Consider the following 26,119-nt stretch of genomic DNA (forward strand, 5'->3'; position numbering starts at 1 on the left):
TGTAAACTATGTTCAGAAGCCTTACATGCTTGCTTGGACATGGCCAATGCATTCTGCCCTTACATTTCTAGACTGCTAAACTGGCATAGTAATACCTAATTCAAATCCACAACTTTTCAACACTAATATAAAAATCTGCAGGTAGCACTAGCACATTGGGATCATTTGTTGTTATTAGTTGCGAAGTCATGTCCGACCCATCATGACCCCATGGACAACGTTCCTCCAGGCCTTCCTGTCCTCTACCATCTTCTGGAGTCCCTTTAAGTTCACGCCTACTGCTTCAGTGACTCTATCCAGCCAACTCATTCTCTGTCATCCCCTTCTTCTCTTGCGCTCAACCTTTCGCAGCATTAGACTCTTCTCCAGTGAGTCCTTCCTTCTCATTAGGTGGCCAAAGTATTTGAGTTTCACCTTCAGGATCTGGCCTTCTAAAGAGCAGTCAGGGTTGATCTCCTCATACTGAAGTAATAATAAGCTTAGTTGATTTATCCAATTACTCTGATTATATGGAAACCTCAAGGATGGTTTTAGGGCACTCTTATTAACAGTACTTTGAAAGCAAACACCAGCCGTGGTCATAATAAAGTTTCTAATATTGGAATTGGTTGCATGTTTTGGTTGCACTTTTAAATGTGCAATTTTAAGTGTGGGAAGCTTCAGTAAGAAGTGTTTGAACCCTAGGTGATAACAAACCATCCATTTGTTTGTAGCTGTTTAATTGAGGATTTAATGATAACCACATCCCAAACTATTTGGCAGTACTATCAGATGGCTCCAATAGTTGTTGGAATTTTAGCTAAAATATGTGGAGTAAAGACTCTTAAATCTCATCTTTTTTATTTTCTCTTGGTTTTAAGGAACTGAAAAGACTTCTGAAGAAAGAAGATAAACATGTTCTGCTGATGTTCTATGCCCCTTGTGAGTAATACAGTATTTTAAAAAAAATTGGTAGCCCCCTTACGGATAATTGTGTACCTCTGTTAAATTATTCCATTTGTTCATAGAAAACTGACAACACATATTCACTATCTGCTCATTACTCTGCATCTGATGTTCTTCATTCCTCAGTTTTTATTCCAGAATTCACCCCAAACATAGCAGTGTAGCATAAAAATATTTCAAATGATGCTCTTTTACTCTTTTTCTCTGCTAAAATTATGCAAAAAATGAATACTCAGGTTCAGGTGGACCTTGCAAATTTATTGCAGGTTTTCAATGTGTACAGACTATTCTTAGATATACTAAACTTTTTTGGAATACCCATTTGCTCCTGCTGTAATTTAAGGATCTGCAGTTATGTTGGCCTGCCATTATTCTTAAAATGGCTTGGCCATGTCAAGAAAATAATATCCTGTCCCAACCAGCAATCATTTTAAAAGAGAAACCAGCAAAAATAAATACTGTGATACCTTGGAGAGCTCCCTGCAACAGCAGTAACTATTCAATAGATTTTTTTTTCTTCTAATCTCTGCCATTCTCAAGTTTGAAGTAATGCCTGCCACACCCCTGTTCCTCAGTAAAAATGCCGGAAAATTGCTTCTGCAAATTTATTGGGTAACAGCCAATCTAAGCTGATCTCATGTAATCTAATGTCTACATGAATTAGAGACCATCTGGAAATTTCAGAGTTTTTGGCTGAATTAGGAAGCTGGGGGAAAAAATACCAGTGGTGAGCTACAGCTGTAAGGCTGACAAAAATACTGCATGGATGCTGTCACCAGAAAACAAACTCAATTGATGGGCATATTTGTCTTTTTAATCTAGGTACAATTGTGCCTGTTGGCATGTTGAATAACCTTTACTATTGCTGGCCATATGGACATCTTTTTCTTCTGTTAGCTGATAGCCTCCATGAGGAATAAAGGCTTTTCATTGTGAGTGATTAGGATCTAGGACTGCAGGCATGTCAAAAACATATCAAAGAATTCATTTCCTTAACTCTGATCCTAATGACATCAAGCCTGTCTTTGTTGTAATATCTCATGGTGTAACAAGGGGCCAAAACCGTCAATTAAGCTTTTATCAGGAGAAAAAAGAAACTTATGAATCTTCATTTCCAATTATAATCAAGATGAATAAATGGAAACCAAAATAATCTCCAATTTTCTGTTTGACATAGGTCTGAAAGTTAAAGCCTAAGCTTCATCTTCCCTAGGAAAATGATTGAACATATGTGTTTTGTGGTTCTATCAACCTCCTTTTTTTTTTAGGAAAACTGGGATTTTGTTTCATAATGTTCTTTAATCAAAGTAACTCACATTCTTGAATTACAAATAATCAGATAAATGAATTCTTTCGACATTTCCCTTTTCAAAAGTTATACAGTATTGACAGGAAACCTGTGGCTTCAAAATTTATTGAAATAATAATCTCACTTGAGTTTCTTTTGTAGCCAAACATGAAATTGGCTAAGTCACAACAAATAATAATTGTATTTTCCCTGACTACATTGGTGCTACCTAACACACACTGTGAAATAACTACATGCCCTTAAGAACACATTTCTCCAGATTTCTGATTCCAATCTTGTAGTATAACCTGTTGCGTGTTTAGGGAACATACCAAATTTACATCAAATTTCTTAACAAGGTCAGTCATTATGTCCCACTTCTGGGCTGAGAATGAGAGGAGTTGCACTCTGTGCACATCTGGAAAATATCAGCTTGGCAAAAGCTGCTTTAAATTTCAGTAATGAAAAACATTGAGATCTCTGTGTTTTATCAGTGCATGTCATTTATATTTTGCTAGCAAGGGATGAAGTACCACATGTTACAGAATAGGAATAATTTTGTTAACTTCCAGAAATGAATTTGTAGCAAAGGGGGGAAAAAAGAAGTATAGATTCAGGTTGCAAGAAATCTGAAAGTGAGTGCAGAACTGTATTAAATATATATGTGGTATTCCTCAGCGAAAATACTTTGCATTGTTATGAAGATGCTACACAATATATTTTCATTGCTCCTCAAGAAGCCATTTACCTGCAAGGGTTGATTTTACCTTCTCAGGGCTGAATACAATGGCATTCTAGCCATTTACCAAGAGAGCCAAGAACTAGCAGAATATGTGGAATGGTGTTGTTTTGCAATGTCATGTAAAAAGGGAAAAACCTACAATTTTTCCTTAAGGCAACGAGCTCTTAAATAATCCTTGCTGTATACTGTTTATTTCTAGGACACAGCATATTTGTCTTTCATGCATATTTACTCTTCAGTACTGTTCTTGAAACTTCTGCATGCTCTTTGTAAATTTTAGTTTTATCTCAGAAAAGCCTGGCTATTTCCTGGTTCACAGCATGTGTTGCAATTGACCACTGTTTTTATGTTGGTTGAAGTTATAATGTTTGCTTTAGTCTTATAAATAATTCCTTCAGGCTATGGTATTGAAAAGCCGCCTTTTTTTTACTCACTAGCAAATAACTTATTTTCTACTATGAATTACTTTCTTACAAAGTATATCTGAGTCATTCAGTTTGGGCATTTCCCTAAGCAGGTTTCCCCCAGCATGGTTTTATAACTCATTTCTATGTTGTTCTTTTGGATATGATCAAAACTTACATTCTTTTAGGTAAGGAAAATCTGTCCTCCCAAGTATGTTTTTAGATTCTGGTGTTTCTGATTCTACAGTGGTGTTAAATGGAATAACAATAACTGCATCCAGTTCTGGTCACCATAATACAAGATGCTGAGATCTTAGAAAGAGTTCAGAGAAGAACAACAAAGGTGATAAGGAGTCTGGAGACTAAATCATAAGATGAATGATTGAGGAAACTGTGTATGTCTAGTCTAACTAAGAGAAGGATTAGGGAAGGATATGATGGCAGTCTTTCAGTACTTCTGTCACAGAGAAGAAGGAGTTGACCTATTCTCCAAAACACTTGAGGGCAGGACAAGAAGTAACTGGTAGAAGGTCATTAAAGAGAGATCCAAGCTAGAGAAATTTCCTGACAGTGAAAATGATTAGTGGAACTATTTGCCCCCAGAGGTTGTGGGTGCTCCATCATTGGAGGTTTTAAAGAAAAGATTGGACAGCCTTTGTCCAGAATGGCATAGGGTCTCCTGGTTGAGCAGGAGGTTGGACTAGAAAACTGTAGTAACTGTGAGAGGGATCTCAATCACTTCAATATGAGCCAGCAGTGTGCTGCAGCTGCCAAAAAAGCCAACACAGTGCTAGGCTGCATTAACAGAGGGATAGAATCAAGGTCACGTGAAGTACTAATTACCACTTTACAATGCCTTGGTAAGGCCACACCTGGAATACTGCATCCAGTTTTGGTCACCACGATGTAAAAAACATGTCGAGACTCTAGAAAGAGTACAGAGAAGAGCAACAAAGATGATTGGGGGACTGGAGGATAAAACATATAGGGAACGGTTGCTGGAATTGGGTATGTGTAGTTTAACGAAGAGAAGGGTGAGGGGTGACATGATAGCAGTGTTCCAATATCTCAGGGGCTGCCACAAAGAAGAGGGAGTCAAGCTATTCTCCAAAGCACCTGAAAGCAGGAGAAGAAGCAATGGATGGAAATTAGTCAAGGAGAGAAGCAACCTAGAACTAAGGAGAAACTTCCTGACAGTTAGAACAATTAACCAGTGGAACAACCTGCCTCCAGAAGCTGTGAATGCTCCAACACTGGAAGTTTTTAAGAAGAGACTGGACAGCCATTTGTCTGAAATGGTATAGGGTTTCCTGCCTGAGCAGGGGGTTGGACTAGATGACCTCCAAGGTCCCTTCCAACTACTACTACTACTACTAATTTATTATTATTATTATTATTATTATTATTATTATTATTATTATTATTATTATTATTATTATTATTATTATTATTATCTGCAAGGTCCCTTCCAACCCTATTTTCTATGTTCTAAGTGAAGTAGATATCCATGAAACAGATGCTTCTGTAGGCAAGATGGGGAGGTGGATTTTACTTTCTCCCCTTACAGCTAATCCAATACTGGAATCATAGTACTAAGAAACAAAACTGGAAGTGATGCCAGGTGCTGGGAAAAAAGATGGAAGAAAATGATCTCTCTTCTTTTTGCCTGCATTAGCATCCAGCTTGCAGTATAAAGGTTTTGCTAAGTTGGCTTCTTCATACTAAATAATTTTTTTCACTCAAAATTTAGAAAATCTGGATTGGATCCAACCCAATGAAGTGATTGTTTTACATTAAATACTGGTGAAATTATTCTGGCTTTATTTATTTAACATGAGCCAATTTAGATGTTAATCGCCAATCTTCATCTCCAAAAGTTGAATTTAATTCACCCAACATTAAAAAAATGGAACACTTGATGTGATACACCTAGTCCTAGATTTTATGAGTATTGTCTTCTCCTTCAGGCTACCTAACTATATATAAGTAGTCAGTTTCTTGCAAATGCTACCAGATGACTTGGCGTTTTCCTCTTTTAATGAAAAATCTGTCTTCAGACTCTGCTATCAAATGCTTTTAGATACTAATGGAGGATCTTCTTTGAAGGTTACTTCTCCTTAGTAATCAAAGTAACACTGGGACTGCAATACTGTTTTTTGCTTAGTGTGATGAAAAATACTTCAGATAAATTCCTTTTTAATCAACTGAGTAGACCCTAAGTGGCTTACGCATGGAGTCCGCAGATTGAAATAGGAACAAGAGGGTATGTGTGTGCGCAAACCCACAAATATATATAGAGAAAAGAAATTGTAATTGTACAGCAAACATTAACAAAATGAATAGACTGGAGCAAACAGATCAATAGTGTATTAAAAACAGCATAAATATGACTAATACAAATAATGGATCTGAAAATAAAATTCTATGCATCCATGACTCCAACTACCTAATTGATTTTGAGCTAGAGGGTTTCTTTTTCTTTTTCTTTTTTAAAAAGGTCTTTATATATTGCTGTTAGTCCAGAAATTCTGCTTTTATGAACCAATTCTAAATCACTGGGTACATGACATTCACTGTGGTTTTGTACCAATGGGTGCAGGTGAAATAAACAGACTCTCGGATCTGACTTTCCTGCTTCAGTAGTTCCTCCTCCAGTATATAAAACTATCATAGCAGATTGAGAATCCTCTCCCATAGCTAGCATTTTCTGACCTGGGCTAGTATGAAAATACCCATATCAGCATTGGACAGTTTCCAGGCTAAACATATTAAAACTATTATCAGTAGAAGGTACATCCCATGCCAAAGCCTTGTGTAGTTTACTTGTTTAAATGACTTTAACCTTATCTTATATTTAAAGTTATATCTGGGAGGGAGTCTGACTTTTGCTGTTTCTAGCTGCTAAATTTACTGTTCTTATATTCTAAGAAGCTAATTGAAACTGTACTAGTAATTAAAATTTTGGAAATAGCTCTGGGTGAAAAACCAGCGCAATAGTTAAAAGCTTTGAAAATTGCTACAATTAAGGATAAATGTATTCAAATATGGTCACCAATTACTAGCTGCCTTCGCAATATTTTTCTTGTACTGGTTACTTTCAACTGTGCAAATGTTATTTTGGGTAGAAATACCGAACATGGGTGATGTTTGTATTTCTCTGTAAGATCACATGTTCATTTAACCATCTATGTGTGCATTAGGTCTGTGCAAGACCTTGGATTCCTTTCTAAAAAAAATTCTTCAAAATGTCCAGGATACAAACTAAACATTCGTTTGCAACTCTTTCAAGTTACTGTAGCACAGGGGTGTCAAACTCAATTTCATTGAGGGCCGCATCAGCATTGCGGTTGCCCTCAAGGGGCCGGGTGGGTGTGGCCTGGGTGGGTGTGGCCTACTGGGTGGGTGTGGCTAGAGTGCGTATGGCCTACTGGGTGGGTGTGGCCAGCTCTACATCGTTCGCATCAAGGGTGCCTATGGGGGCCTGGGCAGGAGTGGGACAGATCTGAGGGTCTCTGGCAGAAGGAGGGTCGCTGGGCCAAGGCAGTGGGGGCCGTTCCCTCAATGTTTCCAGGATGGTTTCGCGGGCCACAAAAACAACTTCGCGGGCCTTGTGTTTGACATGTCTGCTGTAGCAGGTGAAGAGGCCTGTCATGCAAGCCCCAGAAAAGATACAGCGACTTTAAAAAGTTGCAGATAGGTGCTACATTAATACCCCCCTGCACTCTAAATTGATTTTTTCTAAAAACCATTTCATTCAGTATGTTGCGTAGCATTGGAGCACGTAGGTTCATTCCAAAGTTTCTATTCCATCTTTTCACTTCAAATTTGGAATTAATCTAAGAAAGGTAATATTATGAAATAGGTTTTTGATTGCTGAACACTTGAGTATATAAAGGTCAAGAGAAATGCTTAACTCAGGAATAATTTTTGGCAAGTCAGGAATAAATTTATGCATTTTAAAACATATGAACACAGAAAGTATGAAAGCCAGTGTGGTGTACTAATTTAGGTACAAGACTAGGAGCAGAGAGAATTAGATTCTAGATCCCCCATTGAACTGGGAAGTTGAAAAACATCTATCAGTGTGCACTAGACTGGCATGGTAGAGTATGATTATGCTGACCATATTTTCATTGAAAAAAAATAAAGGATAAACCTGAAAAAGAGGCAAATCTGCAAATGTTCATAATAAAATAATTTTTAATGTTTGTAACTTTGTTTTACAAAGGAAAATAAAGTGATCGAGGAATCAAAAAGTAAAAGAAACTTCACAAAAACTTTACAAAAATATATATGATATCAAATAATATATGGACATTTATTAAAAAAAAACCCAATTTGATTTCCATAATTTTAACACAAAGTACTATTTGTATCAATAAAATTTAAATGAATGCCCAAAATAAAAGACAAAAGTGAGTTTATGAAAAGTAAATAAAGGACATCTTTGTGAAAGATTGTCCTTTTTAATAAAGGACATAGGGTCACTATAATTATGATCCATGATTGTTAATGAAGAATCTTTCATTCTGCAATCAAACACATGCATGTGGCTGGGGGAACTTTGTTCATTCAGTTTACTTTGTAGATAAATTTAAGAGTAATTATTCTTCTCTTTATATCTTGTATTAGGGTGTGGAGTTTGCAAAAGAATGATGCCAGCTTTCCAACAAGCATCCACCGAACTGAAGGGCATGTATGTAAGTGAAAAGTCTTGTAAGACATTTTTGGGTTTTTAATTACTTCATTAATAAGAAATAATGCTTCTTTATTACTATGTTTTTAATATGTAATAGTCACCGTATGTAAAATATGCTTAAATTAAAAAGTGAACACAAATACTACCTTATTTATATTAATCTTCAGGGAACACTTGCTTGAAAGTATCAATTTAGAACAGGATTCCATGGGTCCTCGTTATACCTGAACATAAAGTCAAAATTAGATTTCCCATCTGGCTATTTTACATACCAGGGAAGGTTACTTTGAATTGAAAATAATGCAGTACCATGAAATCAAGTATTTCCAATTCTCCCTCCTGTTGTATTTAATCACATTTACATTTCCCCTTTCTTTTGGGAGATAGACAGTTCTTCAGAAGTAACACACTGGGAAAGTTTAGGCTGAATGGTAGTGACTGGCTCCAGGATCATTGTTTGGGGAATTAGTGTCAGATTGATATTTGCAGAGAAAGTCTTGGACTGGCCTGTCCATCTCTGTCGCCTGTATTGTTAGATGATTGCATCTATAATTCTGGTTGAGTCTGTCCGTGACCTTTCAGGGAATTTGCATACATTTATTTTTCTTGTGCCAGAGTGCTATATCTGGTAAAAAGTGCAAAAAGACTTGATATTTGTATATATGCTTTTTCTCATGAGCAATATATTAATTGCTTTCAATAATGCACTTAAATATATAGATAAAAATATATAGTATCTTGCGGTATATAGTATCTAGCTTTCTTTGAGTATGCATGATCCAGGTTTAGGGCCCATTGCAGTTTACTGTCTCATACCTTACAAAATGTAGAGGCTATTTAATATTGCAGGAAGATTGGTAATGCAAAATCTTCTTCAAATGCAAAGTGCTATTATTAAAGACTAGGCCCTGAATTGATAAGTCACACAAAGCAAAGTTAACCGTATGTGCCAGAAAATTCCAGAGTTCATATTGAAGTGATATCTTTGTTAGGGCAATGATGGTAGAATTCTCAATAACATGGTTCAACATAAAAGGAAGGTAATTTTATATACAATGCATTCAAAAAGTATTCAGACCCCCCTTCACTTTTGTCAGTTTTGTTATGCTGAAGCCTGATTCTAGAGTTGTTGAAATTCATTTTTTTTCCTCATTAATCTACACTCAGTACCCCATAATGACAAAGTAAAAACAGAATTTTAGAAATGTCTGTAAATTTATTTTAAAAAAACCTGAAATATCAGTTGGCATGACTCTGTGCATCAAGACTTGAAATTTAGCTCAGGTGCCCCCCATTTCTCTTGATCATTGCTGACATGTTTCTACCCCTTGATGGGACTCCACCTACGGTTAAGCTGAATGGAGCAAAAAGTACAGGGATATCCTAAAGGAAAACCTGTTCCATAACATTCAGGACCTCACACTGGGCTGAAAGTTCACTTTCCGTCATGACAATGATCCTAACCACACAGCCAAGGCAACACAGGAGTGGCGTTCAACTCTGTCAGATCCCTGACGTAAACCTTATTGAACATCTCTGGAAGGACCTGAAAATGGCTGTCCGCTGATGGTCGCCATCCAACCTGACTGAACTTGAGAGGATTTGCATGGAAGAATGGCAGAAAATCCTCCAAATCTAGGTGCACAAAGCTTGTCGCATCTTATCCAAAAAGACTTGAGGCTGTAATTGCTCCCAAAGGTGCCTCAATAAAGTACTAAGTGAAGGGTCTGAGTATTTATGCCAATGTGATATTCGAGTTTTTTTCTTTTTAACAAATTTACAGACATTTCTAAAATTCTATTTTCACTTTGTCATTATGGGGTACTGAGTGTAGATTAATGAGAAAAAAATGAATTTCAACAACCTGAATCAGGCTGCAGCATAACAAAATTGACAGTCTGAATACTTTCTGAATGCACTGTATATCCTTCATCTGGAGTTTCATTCTGTGATGGTTCATTGATCAGCTAATGGCACCCAGATTGATTTTAAAAAAAACTATTGGAAATTACGTTTACCTTTCTTAATCAAAAATACCAGTCCAAAATCCTTTCTAGTGTCCTGTTTTGGATTTTCATTTACAAAAGGATTTACCCTGATGAATAATTCTGGAGACTTCTGAGGCTTTTCTAATTAGCTTAAAAGTATTGAATTAATATGGATTTTGGTTGCTTTTAATATGTTCAGCATGGCAACTTTTGCTCTTCATGTGACAGACAATATGCAGGTTAATTAAAGAAGTTTTATAAGTAATTTATAAGTAATTCAAACATCCACTGTAGCCTCATTCAGTATTCCGTTTCTTTTTCCGAGTGGCTAAAGATAATAATTTTGAAAAACTGTTTTTAAAACAAATATTGAAAAACAGTGATTGGAAAAATACAAGCAGCAAATAATAGAAGATGCTAGTAGAACCTGACATAATCCTTTGCGAGCAAAAGATAGCAAGACCAATCATAACACACTCAAACATCTCTTGACAGCAGAAAATAGCCGTTTGTTGGCCATTGGTGAAGTTTCACAGATGTCTTCCAGAGGTCATTTCTAAGAGATAATCCAAAAATCTTTCAAGTCCTTTCTGATGTCCTGGCTGTCTTGATGTCAGAAACCAAGGATGTGGTGAAATAGTGTTAATAACTGGAGAAATCAATTGACTGCACAGGTCAGAGCCTTCCAGCTGTTATTAAACTCCAGTTCCAACCGTCTCTAACCAGTATGTTTTATTAGAAAATACAATAGGAGACCAGTAATACTTGGAAAGCCAACTTTCCTTCCTCCTGATGTCTGCTTTGTAGCTGCATTGTTAGTACTGATTATTGCAGCCATTGATCATTTTCTTCAATTATAATTAAACCCATTAATATCTGTAGATCACTCCATGGCTCTTTCAAAACTTCAGCATTTGTAGGGGTTCTGGATGTGTGGTGAAGGGCAAACCCTGGCTTCTTTGTGAGAAAGCCACATCAGCAGGGCATGAATGTTTGCCGACTCAGTGCCTGCTGAGTATCAAGACTATTCTGAAAAAGAAGGGAAGAAGACAGGCAGGGAATAGAGAAAAAAGATGAGGAAAAAGGTCAAAATCCCAATGATCAGCAAAAAGAAAACTAGACAAGAAAACTGCTGGATTATCGTTATGAGGCTTATATAAATAAACTCCCCCACCCTTCTACACTGACTGGACTTGAATCAGGCAGAGAAGAGAGCTGATTTTTTGAGCTGGATACTTAGGAGGGAGGGGGAAAGTGTAGGGATTACACAAGAAAGGAGCTGCTGATGCACCCATATTTGAGGCTGGTGAGCCCATTGTTGGCGAGACCATGGGAGATCAATTTTCATATTGCTGCTGTTGGAGCAATTTATCTATTGGATAGGTTTTTCCCCCCAAATATTAATTTGAATTCTCTTTTTTTTTACTGTTGTGGCTCCAAGGAGTCTTGTTTTTTGTATTTTCAAACCTTGTCCCTTAGTACTCAGGGAATAGAATAATTCAAGTTCTCTTCAACTCTGGAAAATCAGTTATATGCTAGTCATTTCCACATCTTTCTATCTAGAAAGATCTTTGGCACAGGATAGATTTCTTTAATCTGATCTTGTTTTGAGATGCAGTGTTTAAATCTGTAATGTGTTACTCTTCAGATATGCTGGACATCAACACCCGTCATTTTTTTTAGCCATGCTAGAGTTGAAGTCCAAGTCCTTCAGAGCCCCAGGTTGTAAGAAGCTGCTGTAACTATCACAATTTTCAGTTGTTTGCAGAATCATCAGAAGCTTTTTCTGAAAAGTGTGTTGGTTAAGATGTTATGCAAGGTCTAGGGCAGGGGTAGGCAACCTTGGCTCTTTTATGACTCGTGGACTTCAACTCCCAGAATTCCTGGCTCAGGAATTCTGGGAGTTGAAGTCCACGAGTCATAAAAGAGCCAAGGTTGCCTACCCCTGGTCTAGGGAAAGCCACTCTCAAGTTCACCCTCAGCTGTGGAAGTTTACTGGATGACTTTGAGCAAGTCACTTCTTCTCAGCCTGACCTACCTCACCATGTTGTTACTGTGAGGAAAAAATACTTGATACTCAATACTTTTATTTTGGCCAAGGGTGATTAGACACACAAGCAATTTGTCTCCAGCGCAGAAACTTTCAATGTACATGCAAAGCAACAGAGTAATAATAATCATAATATGATACCAATAAGAGGGGGTAGTAGAAAAGATGAGAAGGATAAAATAATACTACATCCATACAACATGGGTAAATATACTTAGAGATAAAACAATACTGTGAGGATTAGGTGTTCATCAAAGTGATGGCATGAGGGAAAATACTGTCCCTGAACTCAGGAGTTTAATTAGGAGGATAAGTTGCTATGTATGCAAATTGGAGCTCCTCGAGGGAAGACAGTATATAAACCAACCGATCAAATAAAAAAGCAAGTAAATAAAAGAATAAAGTAAAACAGGAAGTCTAGATTAGGAGAGGAAAAAGCATCACCTTCCTCTGTGTGAAATTGTATTCAGATCATTCAGTCAGAGATGATTTTCATGTATGTGTGTGGCTAGAACAATAGTTCCTAATCTATTGTAAAATAATAGTATTGCTTCGATTGTATTGTAGATACTCCTTAACTTATGACTACAATTATGACCAGTATTGCAATTGTAAGTTTTTGCAGTCATAGGTTGAGTCATCATGTGACTGGACCTGATCCATTTTTACAGTGATTGTAAGTCAAGTCACAGAGATACATTAAGTGAATTCAGCTTCCTCAGTGGCCATTTTGCAAACTGTGATCAATGTGACCACAGGATTCTGCAGCTGGTTGTTAATGCTAGCTGGTTGCCAAATGCCCAAATTGCAATCACGTGACCAAGGAGGGCATTGTGATAGTTTGTGGTAGTTGTAAGTGTAAATTTAGATTTTAAAATGACTCTTTTGACTTAATTTAGAACCATTGCTAAGCAAATAGTCATAATTTGGGAACTACCTGTATTCTGTAATTGAAACAAGTACTTTAAGCAGAATATAATTGTCTGAAAAAGGAAAGTGAATCAGGCAAAAAGGCTTGACTTTTCTGAAGAAAGTAATTACATTCAAATTTTGAAAGACTGAGTGAAGCACCAATTGAAGAGATTTTACACAGGTTAAAAACCAGGCAAGTGGACAAATTCAGCTATATTTGTACATATTTAATTTTTGTTTTAAATATAGAGAAAGATTCAAGATTCAACTGTCCTCACATTTATGGAAAATTTAACTGATTCCATTCTGTTTTAAGATGAGACAACTAGAAAATGCAGATAATGAATATAATGGCATATCTGGGCACAATGTTGATAATTATATCTCTGCTTTTATTTCTTCTCAGAATTCTTTCATAGGGTATGTGCTTACAATTACAGCCTTGATACCGACTGGATATTTTGTTGCTTTTGTAGATAATAAGTTTTATAAATCATCCCAATGTGTTTTACAGGTTTTAAGCTTATAATAGTTGTGCTATCTTAAATTTTTCATTTACCTATAAGAACATGAATATTTTGCTGTTTTTTTTTTCTTTTTATTTGCACAAAGTCACAGTCTGTAATAAATTTTGCTCTCTTCAGCCTCTCTTTTCCTATTTTTGTCCTGCCACAGCACTTTACCAAAAGATAATTAGCACCTGGGAAGAAACTGAGTCAGGTTTCTTCAAATTAGTTTTCTGAGGAAGCCTTTTTGATGTGTAACATTTTATTAAACATGGATAACTGGACTGCTCAGCAATAGATTAGAGGCAGTACTAATGTTTAAAGGGCAAGGATTTGCAAAATACAGGTTTTTCCAGTCACTGGCATATAAATGTCCAGTTGAAAATTTAATACTTCTTCATAAAAATATAAACTCCCCTCTGAGGAAAGTTCATAAAAACAGAGCTGCTTCAGAAAACAGAGATTTCTCGGAGCATTCTTTTGCTGTCCCTAAGAGTGGAATTAGTTACATCAAACATAAAATTATCCAGTGATTTGCTAGACCATCCTTTCCCTTGCCCTTAAACCATAGTCCAGTCTACTTCTGGTGTAAACCATATTCTGAGGTATGGCAGAATACCTCAGAGAAAGGGAGACAGGTTGACAAGGTGTTGCTTTTTAAAACAGCAACAGCAGCAGGTCTGTAAATAAACCTATTGTTCTGGTATTTAAACTAATCAGAATAATTGTAGGATTATAACTGGTTGTGAGGGACGCGGTGGCTCAGTGGGTTAGGACGCTGAGCTTGTCAATCAGAAGGTGAGCAGTTTGGCGGGTCGAATCCTGAGTGCCGCGTAACAGAGTGAGCACCTGTTACTCGTCCCAGCTTCTGCCAACCTAGCAGTTCGAAAGCACGTAAAAATGCAAGTAGAAAAATAGGGAACACTATAGTGGGAATGTAACAGCGTTCCATGCGCCTTTGGCGTCTAGTCATGCCAGCCACATGACCACGGAGACATCCTCGGACAAGCGCTGGCTCTTCGGCTTTGAAACGGAGATGAGCACCGGCCCCTAGAGTCGGAAACAACTAGCACACATGTGCGGGGGAACCTTTACCTTTACCTTTTAACTGGTTGTGAGGCCTATAGAATTTAGTCTAAAGGGGTGGAGGGTTGCATTTACCCCCATGATAACTTGATATATTTCTGTATGCAGAGATAGCTTGTCCGAGATAAGGGAGAGGGAGGGAGGGAGGGAGGGAGGGAGGGAAGGAAGGAAGGAAGGAAGGAAGGAAGGAAGGAAGGAAGGAAGGAAGAGAAAGAAAGAAAAAGAAAGAAAGAAAGGAAGGAAGAAAGAAAGAAAGAAAGAAAGAAAGAAAGAAAGAAAGAAAGAAAGAAAGAAAGAAAGAAAGAAAGAAAGAAAGAAAGAAAGAAAATCTGTGAAAACAACTTTCCGGGTCTTATAATATCGAGATGGAAATGGTGGATGTAGGAGTCTCCCTATTAATCTATTTGACATTGTTCAAAGTAGGTGTTGAGCATCCAGAATAGTCGATAAGGAAAAGACTTATGTGTGCTCTGAAACATTTTTCAAGGTTCCTGGGTAACAGCTGACCTTCTTCTTTGGATGATCTACTTTTAACATTTCATACCAGCTCTGAGCACATTTGGCTTCAGCAGTTCCTTCATTTGGGAAACTGGCATTAAATTCTGCTGCAGCATTTTATGTGGAAAGAGAAAATCCTGTTCTTGGATGAGGGACAAGTAGGGGAGATAGATTAATTCCATGCTGCTAAGGGATTTAAGCCTTCGCTGGTATTAATCAGAAGTTAATCTTTCAATTGTATCTTCAGCAACTAGCCACGTGGGATAAAGCAGCAAGACTACTTGGATCAGAGAGAAACAGTCCTGTCCTCATTATAGTTTCATTTAAAAGTGCTTGGGGCCTTGGAAGAGCAGAAAGATATATTATTTCACACAGAGGATCTCAAGCTACAAATTCAGGATCTAAAAGTCTCTTTTTAGTTTTGCTTGTGCCAAGGAGTGAAGAGAATATTCTGAATCTACTCCCTTTTTTATTTTAAAAAAGAGCCTGGTACCTGAACAGCTACTGGTATAACTCTTATTTAAGTTCCAAAGATATCCTGGTGATACAGTTTCCAGCAAATATGAATGCTAAGTTATTTTCACTTACTTGAGATGTTTTTAAGGTATTCTTATCTGGAAATGTAATATATTCATGCAGTTTATATTGAGATTTCATCTATATTTCCTGAGCATTTGTCATATCTACAAAATTAGTAGAATTGTGTGCAAATAATGTGCTTTTCTCGGATTTGGTAGGAGCTGTTTCTTTTCATCTATGAAGTTAAAAAATAAAATAGATTGTTTCCACTCCCTTTGGTTTATATAGCTTTTGCAAATTAATCTGCAAATGTATTATATAGTCTGGCCACGGTATCCTGTTCTAGGTTGTTTGTAGCCAATTTACCTTGCCCCAAATCTTTACTTGTCACAGGAGACACAATAATCAAGGGATTCTTTAGAAACCTAATAGAGAAAAAAATATTAGATCTAAAAGAGAAATTGCAAATTTAACTTTCTGCAAAAGCTTCCCCCCCACCCCCGGGTCATGGTCATCTCATATATTTAGAAAAATATCCAGCAAATTAAGAGATCTTCACAATCCACATGTGGCTAAGATTATAACAATATGTATTTTACTGTTCCTGCTACCGATTTAATCCAGCATGATATGCATGGAATTCTCCCCTGATTATCTTTGTAACAATCTTGTAAAATACCTTAGGCTAAGTGGTTGTGATTTTTTTGTACAAAGCTTTCATAAAATTTTATGGCATGATTTCAATTCTCTTTGGTCATCTCTAACCATCAACCACTATGAAACCATATATGTTCTCAGAAGCCTTTCACGCAGTTATAGTATCTGAATATGTTAGTCATGATGGCAGACATGAGCAAAGTACTTATATCATAAAGAAATTGCTATCAAAGAAGGCTTTTACTGTATAATTTACAGTATCATCAGTAGGAGTTATTAAGCTTCCTCTGTTATGTCCTTAACACCACAGCAAACCTAAGACTTACTTACATGACCACGATTGATAGAAAGGAATATATTAACAGAATGACATTTAATAGACTTTTAAAATAATAATTTGCCCAATAATTGTTGATTAATTGCTAGCACTGACACTATGGCAAGAATAAAAGATGAGAGCTGAAGTACTAATTGTATGGTGTCTTGTTTTAAATTGATTCCCAAGTTATGCATGCAGTAGCACATTTTATTGTTTAGACAGTTTTCCCACATCATTGCATATGTTTGCTACCATATTAAGTGATGGAATAGAGGATGATCTCTAGATGTTGCTGAACTACAACTCCCCCAGCTGCCTTTATCACAAAAACTCTGGGGCTGCTGAGAATTGTAACTTTTGGAGACCATAGATTCTACAATTACACTCTATGAGGCCAAAATTCATTTTTCTTCATAAATACAGCAGCAAGTCCCAGCATGTAAAAATAGCCAAAATTTTACTGAACAACTATAAGCCCATAAAGGAATGAATAAGAAGATATGTAAGTGGGATGATTCCCTTGGCTTTTAGGTGGGAGTTGCTAGCAACTACATGTTCTTTTCAAATATTATTTTCCTGCAGTTAATGTTGGGTTTTCAAGTTTTGGAAGAGCTGATTGGAGTAAGGATCTTTTGATTCTGTCATTGCAGGTACTCGCAGGGATGAATGTCTACTCATCTGAATTTGAAAAAATAAAAGAAGAATATAATATCCGGGGATATCCAACAATATGCTACTTTGAGTCAGTCTCTACATACTCTGCACATAAGTATTGCATATACAGTAATTACCTATCTATATTTATCCTTATATCCCAACTCCTCTCTGTTTCACTGCTTTTACAGAAAGGGGAAATTCCTGTTTAATTTTGAAAACTATGGTGCTACAGCAAAGGACATTGGAGAATGGCTGCAAAAGTGAGTTTTTAAAGTTGACACCGCCATCTTTGAGAATGATACTTTTTGATGAGCATTAGGGGAAAAATCTAAAGAATATATAACAATGTACCGTATTTTCTGGCATATAAGATGACCCGGCGTATAAGACGACCCCCTACTTTTCGTGTTAAATTATAGGGTTTGGGCTAATAACTCAATATTTCACTTCCTGGCACACAATCTGCATATTAACAACTCGTTTAGCGTTAGTACCCTTTTTTTATAAGTGCCACGATGTTGCTAAAATAAAACAGGTAAACTTCATGACCCTCCCAGCCCGTGCATAAAACAGAAATGAAAAGGCTTAAGCCTTTCCGTTCCCAAATACCAAGGCTTCCCCCGAGTTTTGCGCGGTTAAACAAACGGCATTTGCGTATTAATGTTTCTCCACGGAGCACAAAATTCGCCCAAATTAAGGAAAGTGGGGAGCTAAAGAATCTGGGGCTACAGGGAATACCTCTGGCACGTCAGGCAACCCTGGGAAACACGAGGACTGTAGCGGCACCCTCAGTTCGCACAATCCGATCCAGAAAGCGCCCGGAGGCTCCTTCGTTACTTCTAACTGCAGAACGTCTCCACGTCCCGCCCGCATTGCCTTTTAAACCCCGCCCCTTTTCCCCTGTAACGTTTCTCTGCTCCGCCTGCTCTGTGATTTGCCCAGCTTTGCTCCTTCCCCACAAAATGGGTGCCTCACCTTCTTTCCTCTGAGCTCTCTCGCTTGGTGCGCTGCCGCTCTCAGTTCCGCACTCCATGACCGGGCGATTCTTCTGGTCGGCGCGGTCAGGCGGTGCCTCGGCGGGAGCAAAGGTGCTCCCTTCCTACTGTTCAGCGGCGCACCTCTGGGGACCGCCTGCCCCTCCTCTCGTCGGGGACCTGACAGCCAGCATTGGAAGCACCAGCATGACCAGTCCTAGAGAGAGCAATGGCGGCGGCTGCAGCAGCCGCCCCATGATCTGACGAGAGTTTGCCCTCCATCACCCGTTCGCTGTTGGCCGCCTAACCACGGGTCGTCATCGCCTACCTCCATTCACCCAGCGATCCCGCCGTCCAGCAGAAAAGATCAGAGAGGTGAATAGTATTTTCCGGCGTATAAGACGACCCAGCGTATAAGACGACCCCCAACTTTTGAGAAGATTTTCATGGGTTAAAAAGTCATCTTATACGCCGGAAAATACGGTAATCTTGAGTTAAAGGTAAACTTGAGCTCTCACTTATTTTCATTTGTCATGCTTTCTGTTTTGCATGTGTTAATTACAACTCTCCATTATCTTTTACTGAGCATTGATTTCACTTAAGCTTTATTTGTGGGGAAAAACTTTTTTGTCAGTCTCTCCTCTGTAACTCAGTTAGGATACATTGTCCAATAGTTCTGCATGTTTCTTTTCTCTTTGGCTAGTGGGCAAACTTAACAAAGTACATGCAATAATTATCACAGAGAAACAGTGACATCTCTATCCTCAGATCTGTAAGATCAGTCTTGATTTCCTGTAATACATTCCTTCTTTTCAAAGCCAATAATGCATCTTAGGCATTTGATAAGGAACAAAATGATGCAATCATGAATATATACAGTATATTTATTGCCCAAAGCATCTTAGAGAAAACGTAGCATAGGTTGAAAAATTAGAAAGAGGAGATACAAGAAAATATGCAAGGATCTCATGGAAAGTTACATACCAATTATTTGCCTGTGTTAATAGTGCTCGTGTCTCTGTGCCATGATACTGCTAAGAAAATTTTGTTTTTCTGTATAATATTTGAGCCATGTGCAATCCAAAAATGATTCAAATATATTCATGTATTTGGTCTTCTGCCAGACATGCCTGGCCATTATTTGTTCTGAAAGCAAATTGAGACACTGTACTGTTTTAAGGATTTAGATTGATATATTGTGTTAGGAGCACATGAGTCAGTGATGATTTACCGCTGGGTAAAGCTGAGTGCTTAAAGCTTCTTTGAGAATAAGTGATATTTTTCTTGTATCTGTTATCTGAATTACCCTAATAATAGCTCTCAAAAGACAATAAATGTCACTCCAAAATTAAATGTTTGGCAGAATGGGCTGAATTGGAAAAGAAGGTAAGTCTCATCTTAAGTCCTCTAACTCTGCAGTTGGACTGAAACATGCTTCGACACATCCAATTCAAATTGGACAATAATGTCATGATGCATTGGTAGTTTGCATTGCTTTTTATTCTTCCCGTATTTGATGCATACATATCAACTATTCCCTTTTGGGTTATACAACATTATGCAGAGACAGAAAAAAAGTAAGAAATATAAAGTCAAAGACACTAAAGATGTGAAATAAGAAACAGGAAAGGAAGCATCAGTAAAACCACTTTACATGAACACCATTTGTTATACTTCTTCATACATTTCTGTCCCTACATATTGTCCTTGCTTCTACCATATCTGCCCATCACTCCATACATTGATTGCCCTTTATTCTTTACACTTCTCACTTCTATGTTTTTCAGGATCTCATCAGTTCCACCTAAAAATGATTCCATCTTTTTCTTTTTTACTTCACTTTTCCTTCATTTGTTTTGCAGTTTGATCCTTGTCCATTTTCTCTGTATTTCTGTCAACATGTGCACGCCTGAATATTCCTTCCCCCATTTTCCCCATTTTGTTATACATTCTATCAGTAAATATAAATTCGTCGACTTGTTCTGCTTTTTTGCTTTCTATGTAACAATTGCTCTCTAAAACTTCAGATATATAATCCTTGTGGCCTCTTCCAACTGACCTCTCTGCAAATCATTTGGATTCTCAGCAAACAACATGACACCATCTGCATACAAAACTACCTGTACATTCATTTCATTAACAAATACTCATCTAACCTGGCCACAAATTAAGAACCAAGGGAACATCACAAATCTTTCCTTTACTTCCTACTCATGTTCAGTCATCTCATTAATTCTTACGCATGCTAGAATGAATGCAACAGATAAATCACACAAAACTTTAAAAAAAATCCATTCATCACATTCACAATCAAAAATTCTGTGTTAACCCAAAGTATTCCATAATTCAAGTTTGTTCATTTGTGTTTATCATACACAAATAAAAATTCTTTCTCACATTTATATATTTCTCAGTGATCTGCTAAAGATCAGTAACTTGGTCTTGCCATAGCTTCCTATTCATGTTTAACACACTCCGCCTTGCTACCATTCTCTTTGAAAATGGTAACAGTCATATCCTTCCAGTTGTCAGACCCATGTGCAATTTTCACATACATGTAAACCAAGTCACACAGCTACTCCATGTATGAGTCATGTGTGTTTTTAGTATTTCTGCAATCATACCTTATGCCAACAGCCTTTCAACATTTCAGTTGCATTTATGTTTTCTTTTTCATCATTCTTTTCCAGGAGAATAATTTTAATAGCATTAATGTCAATACCACTGTTCATACTGCTATCATTCACACTTAGATCAATAAAATACCCCAACATTTCCTTACTTTAGTGTCAGCCCAAATTATCTCTTCATTTTTGCTGTTAATTTATTTTGCTCTTCAGCAGGGCTCCCCCTTCCAAAACATTTTCAAAAAAAATCTGTCAGAACTGGTTTTTACATCCCTGCCACTTTAATCCATGGCTCTCTTTAGCTATATTTTTATAACTATCTTTTTCTTTTGCACATTATCTTTCAGATTCATTTTTATTACATTCTTGTATGTACTTTTTCTTCATTCACAGCCTCTTGGTTTATATCAACTAGACAACTATCCTATTTCTTATTTCCCATTAAATGTAATGTACTATGCAATATAATTCTTTTTACTCTCTTTCAAGCAGCTCTATTTCTTTCTTCCTTAGGTCCTCTTTCCATGCATTCCGTTGTGAATTTTATCTCCTTTTTTATACGGGGCTCATATTTCCTTTTTTGTTCAGTCAATCTACTTTAAACCCTATTTCTTTCATAACTCCCATTCCTTTAATTTTTCTCTTTTTCTTTCACGTCCATTTTTCTCAAGTTTCACTGTTAATTCTACCCACAAATGGTTTGTTCCATTCAGGAACCTCTCGTCACTCTTGTAACTGTCACACATGTATACCTGCATTTGTCCAAAACTACCTGTACGCTTTCAATTCTGGGCAGTTATTCATCAACTCAACTCCATTCTATAAGATCTGATGACTTTGCTTCAGATTTGTTATACTGTTCCTCCTTTTTTCTTATTGTCACAAGACTTGTATTTTTTTTCAGTTTCATTTCATTTGTTAATTCATGCTCTTTGTTCTTTTTCTTGTCTTGGGTTCGAGAACACAACCTTGCATGTGCCATGCTTGTTATTAGATAGGCCCATATTCATCTCCGTGTCCACAGTGGCTGCAGGTTGTAAAAAAAGTTGACCAGACGTTGATCACACGTTCATGGCTGCCACATTGACTTTTTTTTTAATCCCTTTCCCCTCAGCAGGCACCCTTCACTATAAATCATGGCTGTCACGTATCCAGGCTTTCACATTTTCTTTTTTCAAGTAAGATGAAGATGTATATGCTAAGGCTACCAATTTTAGTTGTGCGGTTAATCCTTGACTTAACAACAGTTCGTTTAGTCACTGTTCAAAGTTATAATGGCACTGAAAAAAGTGACTTATGACCATTCCAGCATGGGCCATGTGATTAAAATTCAGATGCTTGGAACCGTGTTACTAACTTAACAACTACAGTTATTCACTTAATAACTGTGGCAAGAAAGGTCATAATATGGAGCAAAGTTCACTTAACAGTCTCACTTACCAACAGAAATGTGGGCTCCATTGTGGTAGTACAAGTACTCTGTTGAGGACTACTTGTACCTTTATCACACACAAATCACGTTAAGGACAGCATTAGTCAGTATTTGCTCATTTTCGTTAGCATGTTTCAAATGGAACTTATGTGTAGTTTTACAACAACCATGCTCATGTCATTCTGGGCAAGGTAAATCAAATAGTCCTCATATAGTGACCATTTGCAGTTATGACAATGGTGAAAAAATAATCCTACAGCCAGTCCTTGCATTTGCAATCATTGTAGTACTGTAAAGCAAAGGATAGTTGAAATAAGATCTTAAGCACAGTTGAAGTTTCACTTAGCAATCACTTTGCTTAACAGTCAGTTTGCTGGCCCATATTTTGGACACTAAATGGGGATGAGAAGTACCTTTAATCTAGAGAATACTGTTCTTTATTATCTATCAAACAATTGCCTTTATGTCTGTCCTGTTGTAAACGCTTTTCTTAGACATAGCTTTTAAAGAGCACAGGTGTGTTTCTCTTAATTCCATTTAATGCAGTTAAAAGGAAGCACTAATTATTGCAGAGCTGGAAGCAGTTTAAAATATGCTTCTTTGGGAATTGTGCGTTCCCAGGTCCCTGGTTTGCTCTCAGTACTTTCTGATTGTGTGTTGGAGAGTGGGGTTTTTGTGTCAGAAGAGGCATCACAGAACATTTAGGCTGCAGCTTCTTACAGTGTCAAACATTAAGTACATTCAGCACCTGCTGTGCAGATCAAAGAGAGAGAAATGTCCTTAGTGTTAAAGCCTCTTTGGTCTTTTAAGAAAGCATGACCAATGAATGCAGAGAGGTTTTCTTTCCCTTCCCTGAATAACGATGCGTGCCTTCATCACCTTCAACACCTCCTTTTGCCTCAGCAAGGAGGTCCTTATCTCTTGGCGACCGCGTGTGAACCATTTGAAGAAACTTCTAGAGTTATTTTTTCCCTTTCATTTCAGTTTGCCCACGTTATAGTTTCCTAATCCTGGTAATATTCAATACTTTTATACCAGTGCTGTGACAGCTACTGGATGCAGTTACTGAATGCAAAGCAAAAACAGCTGCAGACTGTTTCCAACGATAATGTCTGCTAACAAGCCACTCTGGGCTTTGGCTGACATTTCAGCCATCTAGAGTTAAAGGCAGCTGTTTGCTGTCAATTAATTTTCAATGCATGTTTAATAGTTTCTCACAAGAAAAAATGATGCTGCAGCTTTTTTCTCTCTCTCCAAAAGAAATCAATAGTGGGGAAAAGAAAGTCATATTGAGAAAACGTGCTTTAGTTGAGACTTAACAATAATTACAGTTGCTGTTATAAATTGTTTGCAGTATAAGCCTGGTACATATGCACAATAATAATAAGTAATAAAGACGATTTTAGTATGAATGGTCCGGTGTTCTGCAACAGTCATTCAAAAATGCTGGAAAAGTATAATGGAACATTTTGATGTATGTTTGCCCAATATGGAAATAATAAACTACATTAAATAGAGTAACAACTGCGCCAACTACGACCCTATCTGGACCTGGATGCCTTACGTACAGTCACCCATGCACTTGTGACCTCTCGCCTTGACCTACTGCAACGCTCTCTACATGGGGCTGCCCTTGAGATCCACTCGGAAACTTCAGCTGGTGCAGAGTGCAGCGGCACGAACACTTTTGGGGGCTTCCCGATACTCCCATATCACACCTCTCCTCCGTGAGCTGCACTGGCTCCCAGTTGCCTTCCGAGTGAAATTCAAGGTACTAGTGATGACATACAAAGCCCTACATGGCATGGGTCCGGATTACCTACGGGAGCACCTACTGCCAGCGACAACACCCCTCTGTCCTGTCCGCTCCCACAGAGAGGGCCTCCTCAGGGTGCCACCGGTCAGAGAATGCCGGCTGGTGGCCCCCAGGGGGAGAGCATTCTCAGTGGGTGCGCCAACCCTCTGGAACTGCTTGCCTACCGAAATCCGGATGGCCCCCGACCTTCGCACCTTCCGGCGCGACCTAAAAACCTACCTGTTCCAGCAGTCCGGCCTGGCCTGATAGCTCTTGGGGTTTCATTTGTTTTTACTATTGTTTAACTGTATACCTACCTTGCTCTGTACACCGCCCCGAGTCCCTCGGGAGAAGGGCGGTATATAAAAACAAACAAATAAATAAAATAAATAAATAAATAAACAAGAACAAATAACTCCTATTACTTAGTGTCCTGTTTCAGACTGAGCACACACATACTTGTAAGCTTTATGGCCGCTAATAAGAAACAGGGGTGTCAAACTGCCAGCCCACGGGCTGGACACAACATCCCAAAACCGCACCCACCCCATTGCCAGTAATGGAGAAAAAGCGCCAATATGTTGTGCGACGTCACGTGATGTCACGAGTTTGACATCTCTGGAATAGAAGAATAAGAATAGAAGGAATAGAAGAATAAAACTGGAAAGGCAGCAGAAAGTCCCCCCGGGGGTCGAGAGGTTGGTGGGATATGTTTTGCTATGACTGTGGCAGCAGAGGAAGCTGGGGAAAAGTGCTGAAAAGATGGGCAGGCAAGCAGGCGGGATATCTTGCGCTGGAATATTGACAGCAAGGAGATAAGGGAGGAAGAGAAGGTCCTGGGAAGAGAGGGAGAGGGGTGAGATACACTGCACAAGAATCTGTAGAGGTGAGAGAATTGTTGATGTGTACCACTCTGGTTCCTTGCTTCTCAATGTCACAATTCCTCTCTTATCTGGAAAGGTAACTGGATCCTTGGCAGGAGATCAGATAGTCTTCAGAATAACTGATGGGAAAGAACAGAATCTTGTCTTAATTGATTTCCAAAATATGGATACCCACTTCAGGAATTGATTTGAAAGACTTCCGATATGTTCTAAGTCACTTTGTTTTATGTCTGAAAACTCTGATAAACCATTTGACCATGTTCTTAAAGACAATTTTATGAACAGTTTTTCTTCATAAAATTCATTTGAGACAAATGAAAAGTTGCTAAGTAAAATAGAGACATAAATGAGAAATGCTCCATTTCTTTATGTAGACAATTTTGGATTGTGGTACTGTATAAACTGTATACATCAGTATAAACTGTTGATGTACTAATTGCCTGGCAGAGTTTGCTCAATTCTTTCTGTTCATTTCTGGATATAAGTCTACATACTTCCCCACCTCTCACCTCCCAACTTGCTAAGTGACTGTTGTTATTTGTCTTCTGTAAAAAATGACTATTTTCAGCAGTGTTGTGTCTAAAAGAATGATGCAGTTACAGTGTTAACACACTTTATGGTTTGCATTCATTAGCAACTTTTCATTGGATGGTATTTTTGTATTATGCTTCACTGTCAGATCGCAACAGATTATTTATAGAAGTTAAGGAGGAAATTAACAAGGCATGTCTCTTGTTCCATCTTAAAGTTTTTTTGTATGTAGCCCATAATTACCATTGTTATTCTTACAAAACTTCTGTGCCAGGTGCCTCTCTACCCTCCTTATCCTTTTTAAAATTTGTATTTAATGATTATCCTCCTTGAACAGAGACTTACTTTTATCAAATTACTGTATTGCATGTTAACATTTACATAATCAGGTGAATTATGACCTAGACCAGACATGTCAAACACGAGGCCCAGGGGCCGGATCCAGCCCGCGAAGTGGTTTCATGCGGCCCGCGAAGCCATCCTGGAAACAGTGAGGGAACGGCCCCCACTGACTTGGCCCTGGCCCAGAGACCCTCTTTTTGCCACAGACCCTCAGATCTGTCCCACTCCTGCCCAGGCCCCCATAGGCACCCTTGATGCGAACAA

General features: G+C 37.9%; 1 protein-coding gene across 3 annotated transcripts in view; it reads left to right on the plus strand.

Moving 5' to 3' along the window:
- Positions 1-26,119, plus strand: part of PDIA5 (protein disulfide isomerase family A member 5) — a 238,001-nt gene that overhangs the window by 129,600 nt on the left and 82,282 nt on the right. For all 3 annotated transcript variants that reach the window (XR_014024780.1, XR_014024781.1, XM_081315125.1), the window contains exons 7-10: positions 861-921; positions 8,012-8,079; positions 17,264-17,355; positions 17,459-17,530. Coding sequence is in view for 1 of the 3 variants with exons in the window: in XM_081315125.1 (XP_081171251.1) it covers positions 861-921; positions 8,012-8,079; positions 17,264-17,355; positions 17,459-17,530 (293 nt within the window). In the remaining 2 variants the exon portion in view is untranslated. The remainder of the gene's footprint in view (positions 1-860; positions 922-8,011; positions 8,080-17,263; positions 17,356-17,458; positions 17,531-26,119) is intronic.

This window comes from Vipera berus (genome assembly GCF_964194415.1).
Source record: "Vipera berus genome assembly, chromosome: 1".
Lineage (NCBI taxonomy): Eukaryota > Metazoa > Chordata > Lepidosauria > Squamata > Viperidae > Vipera > Vipera berus.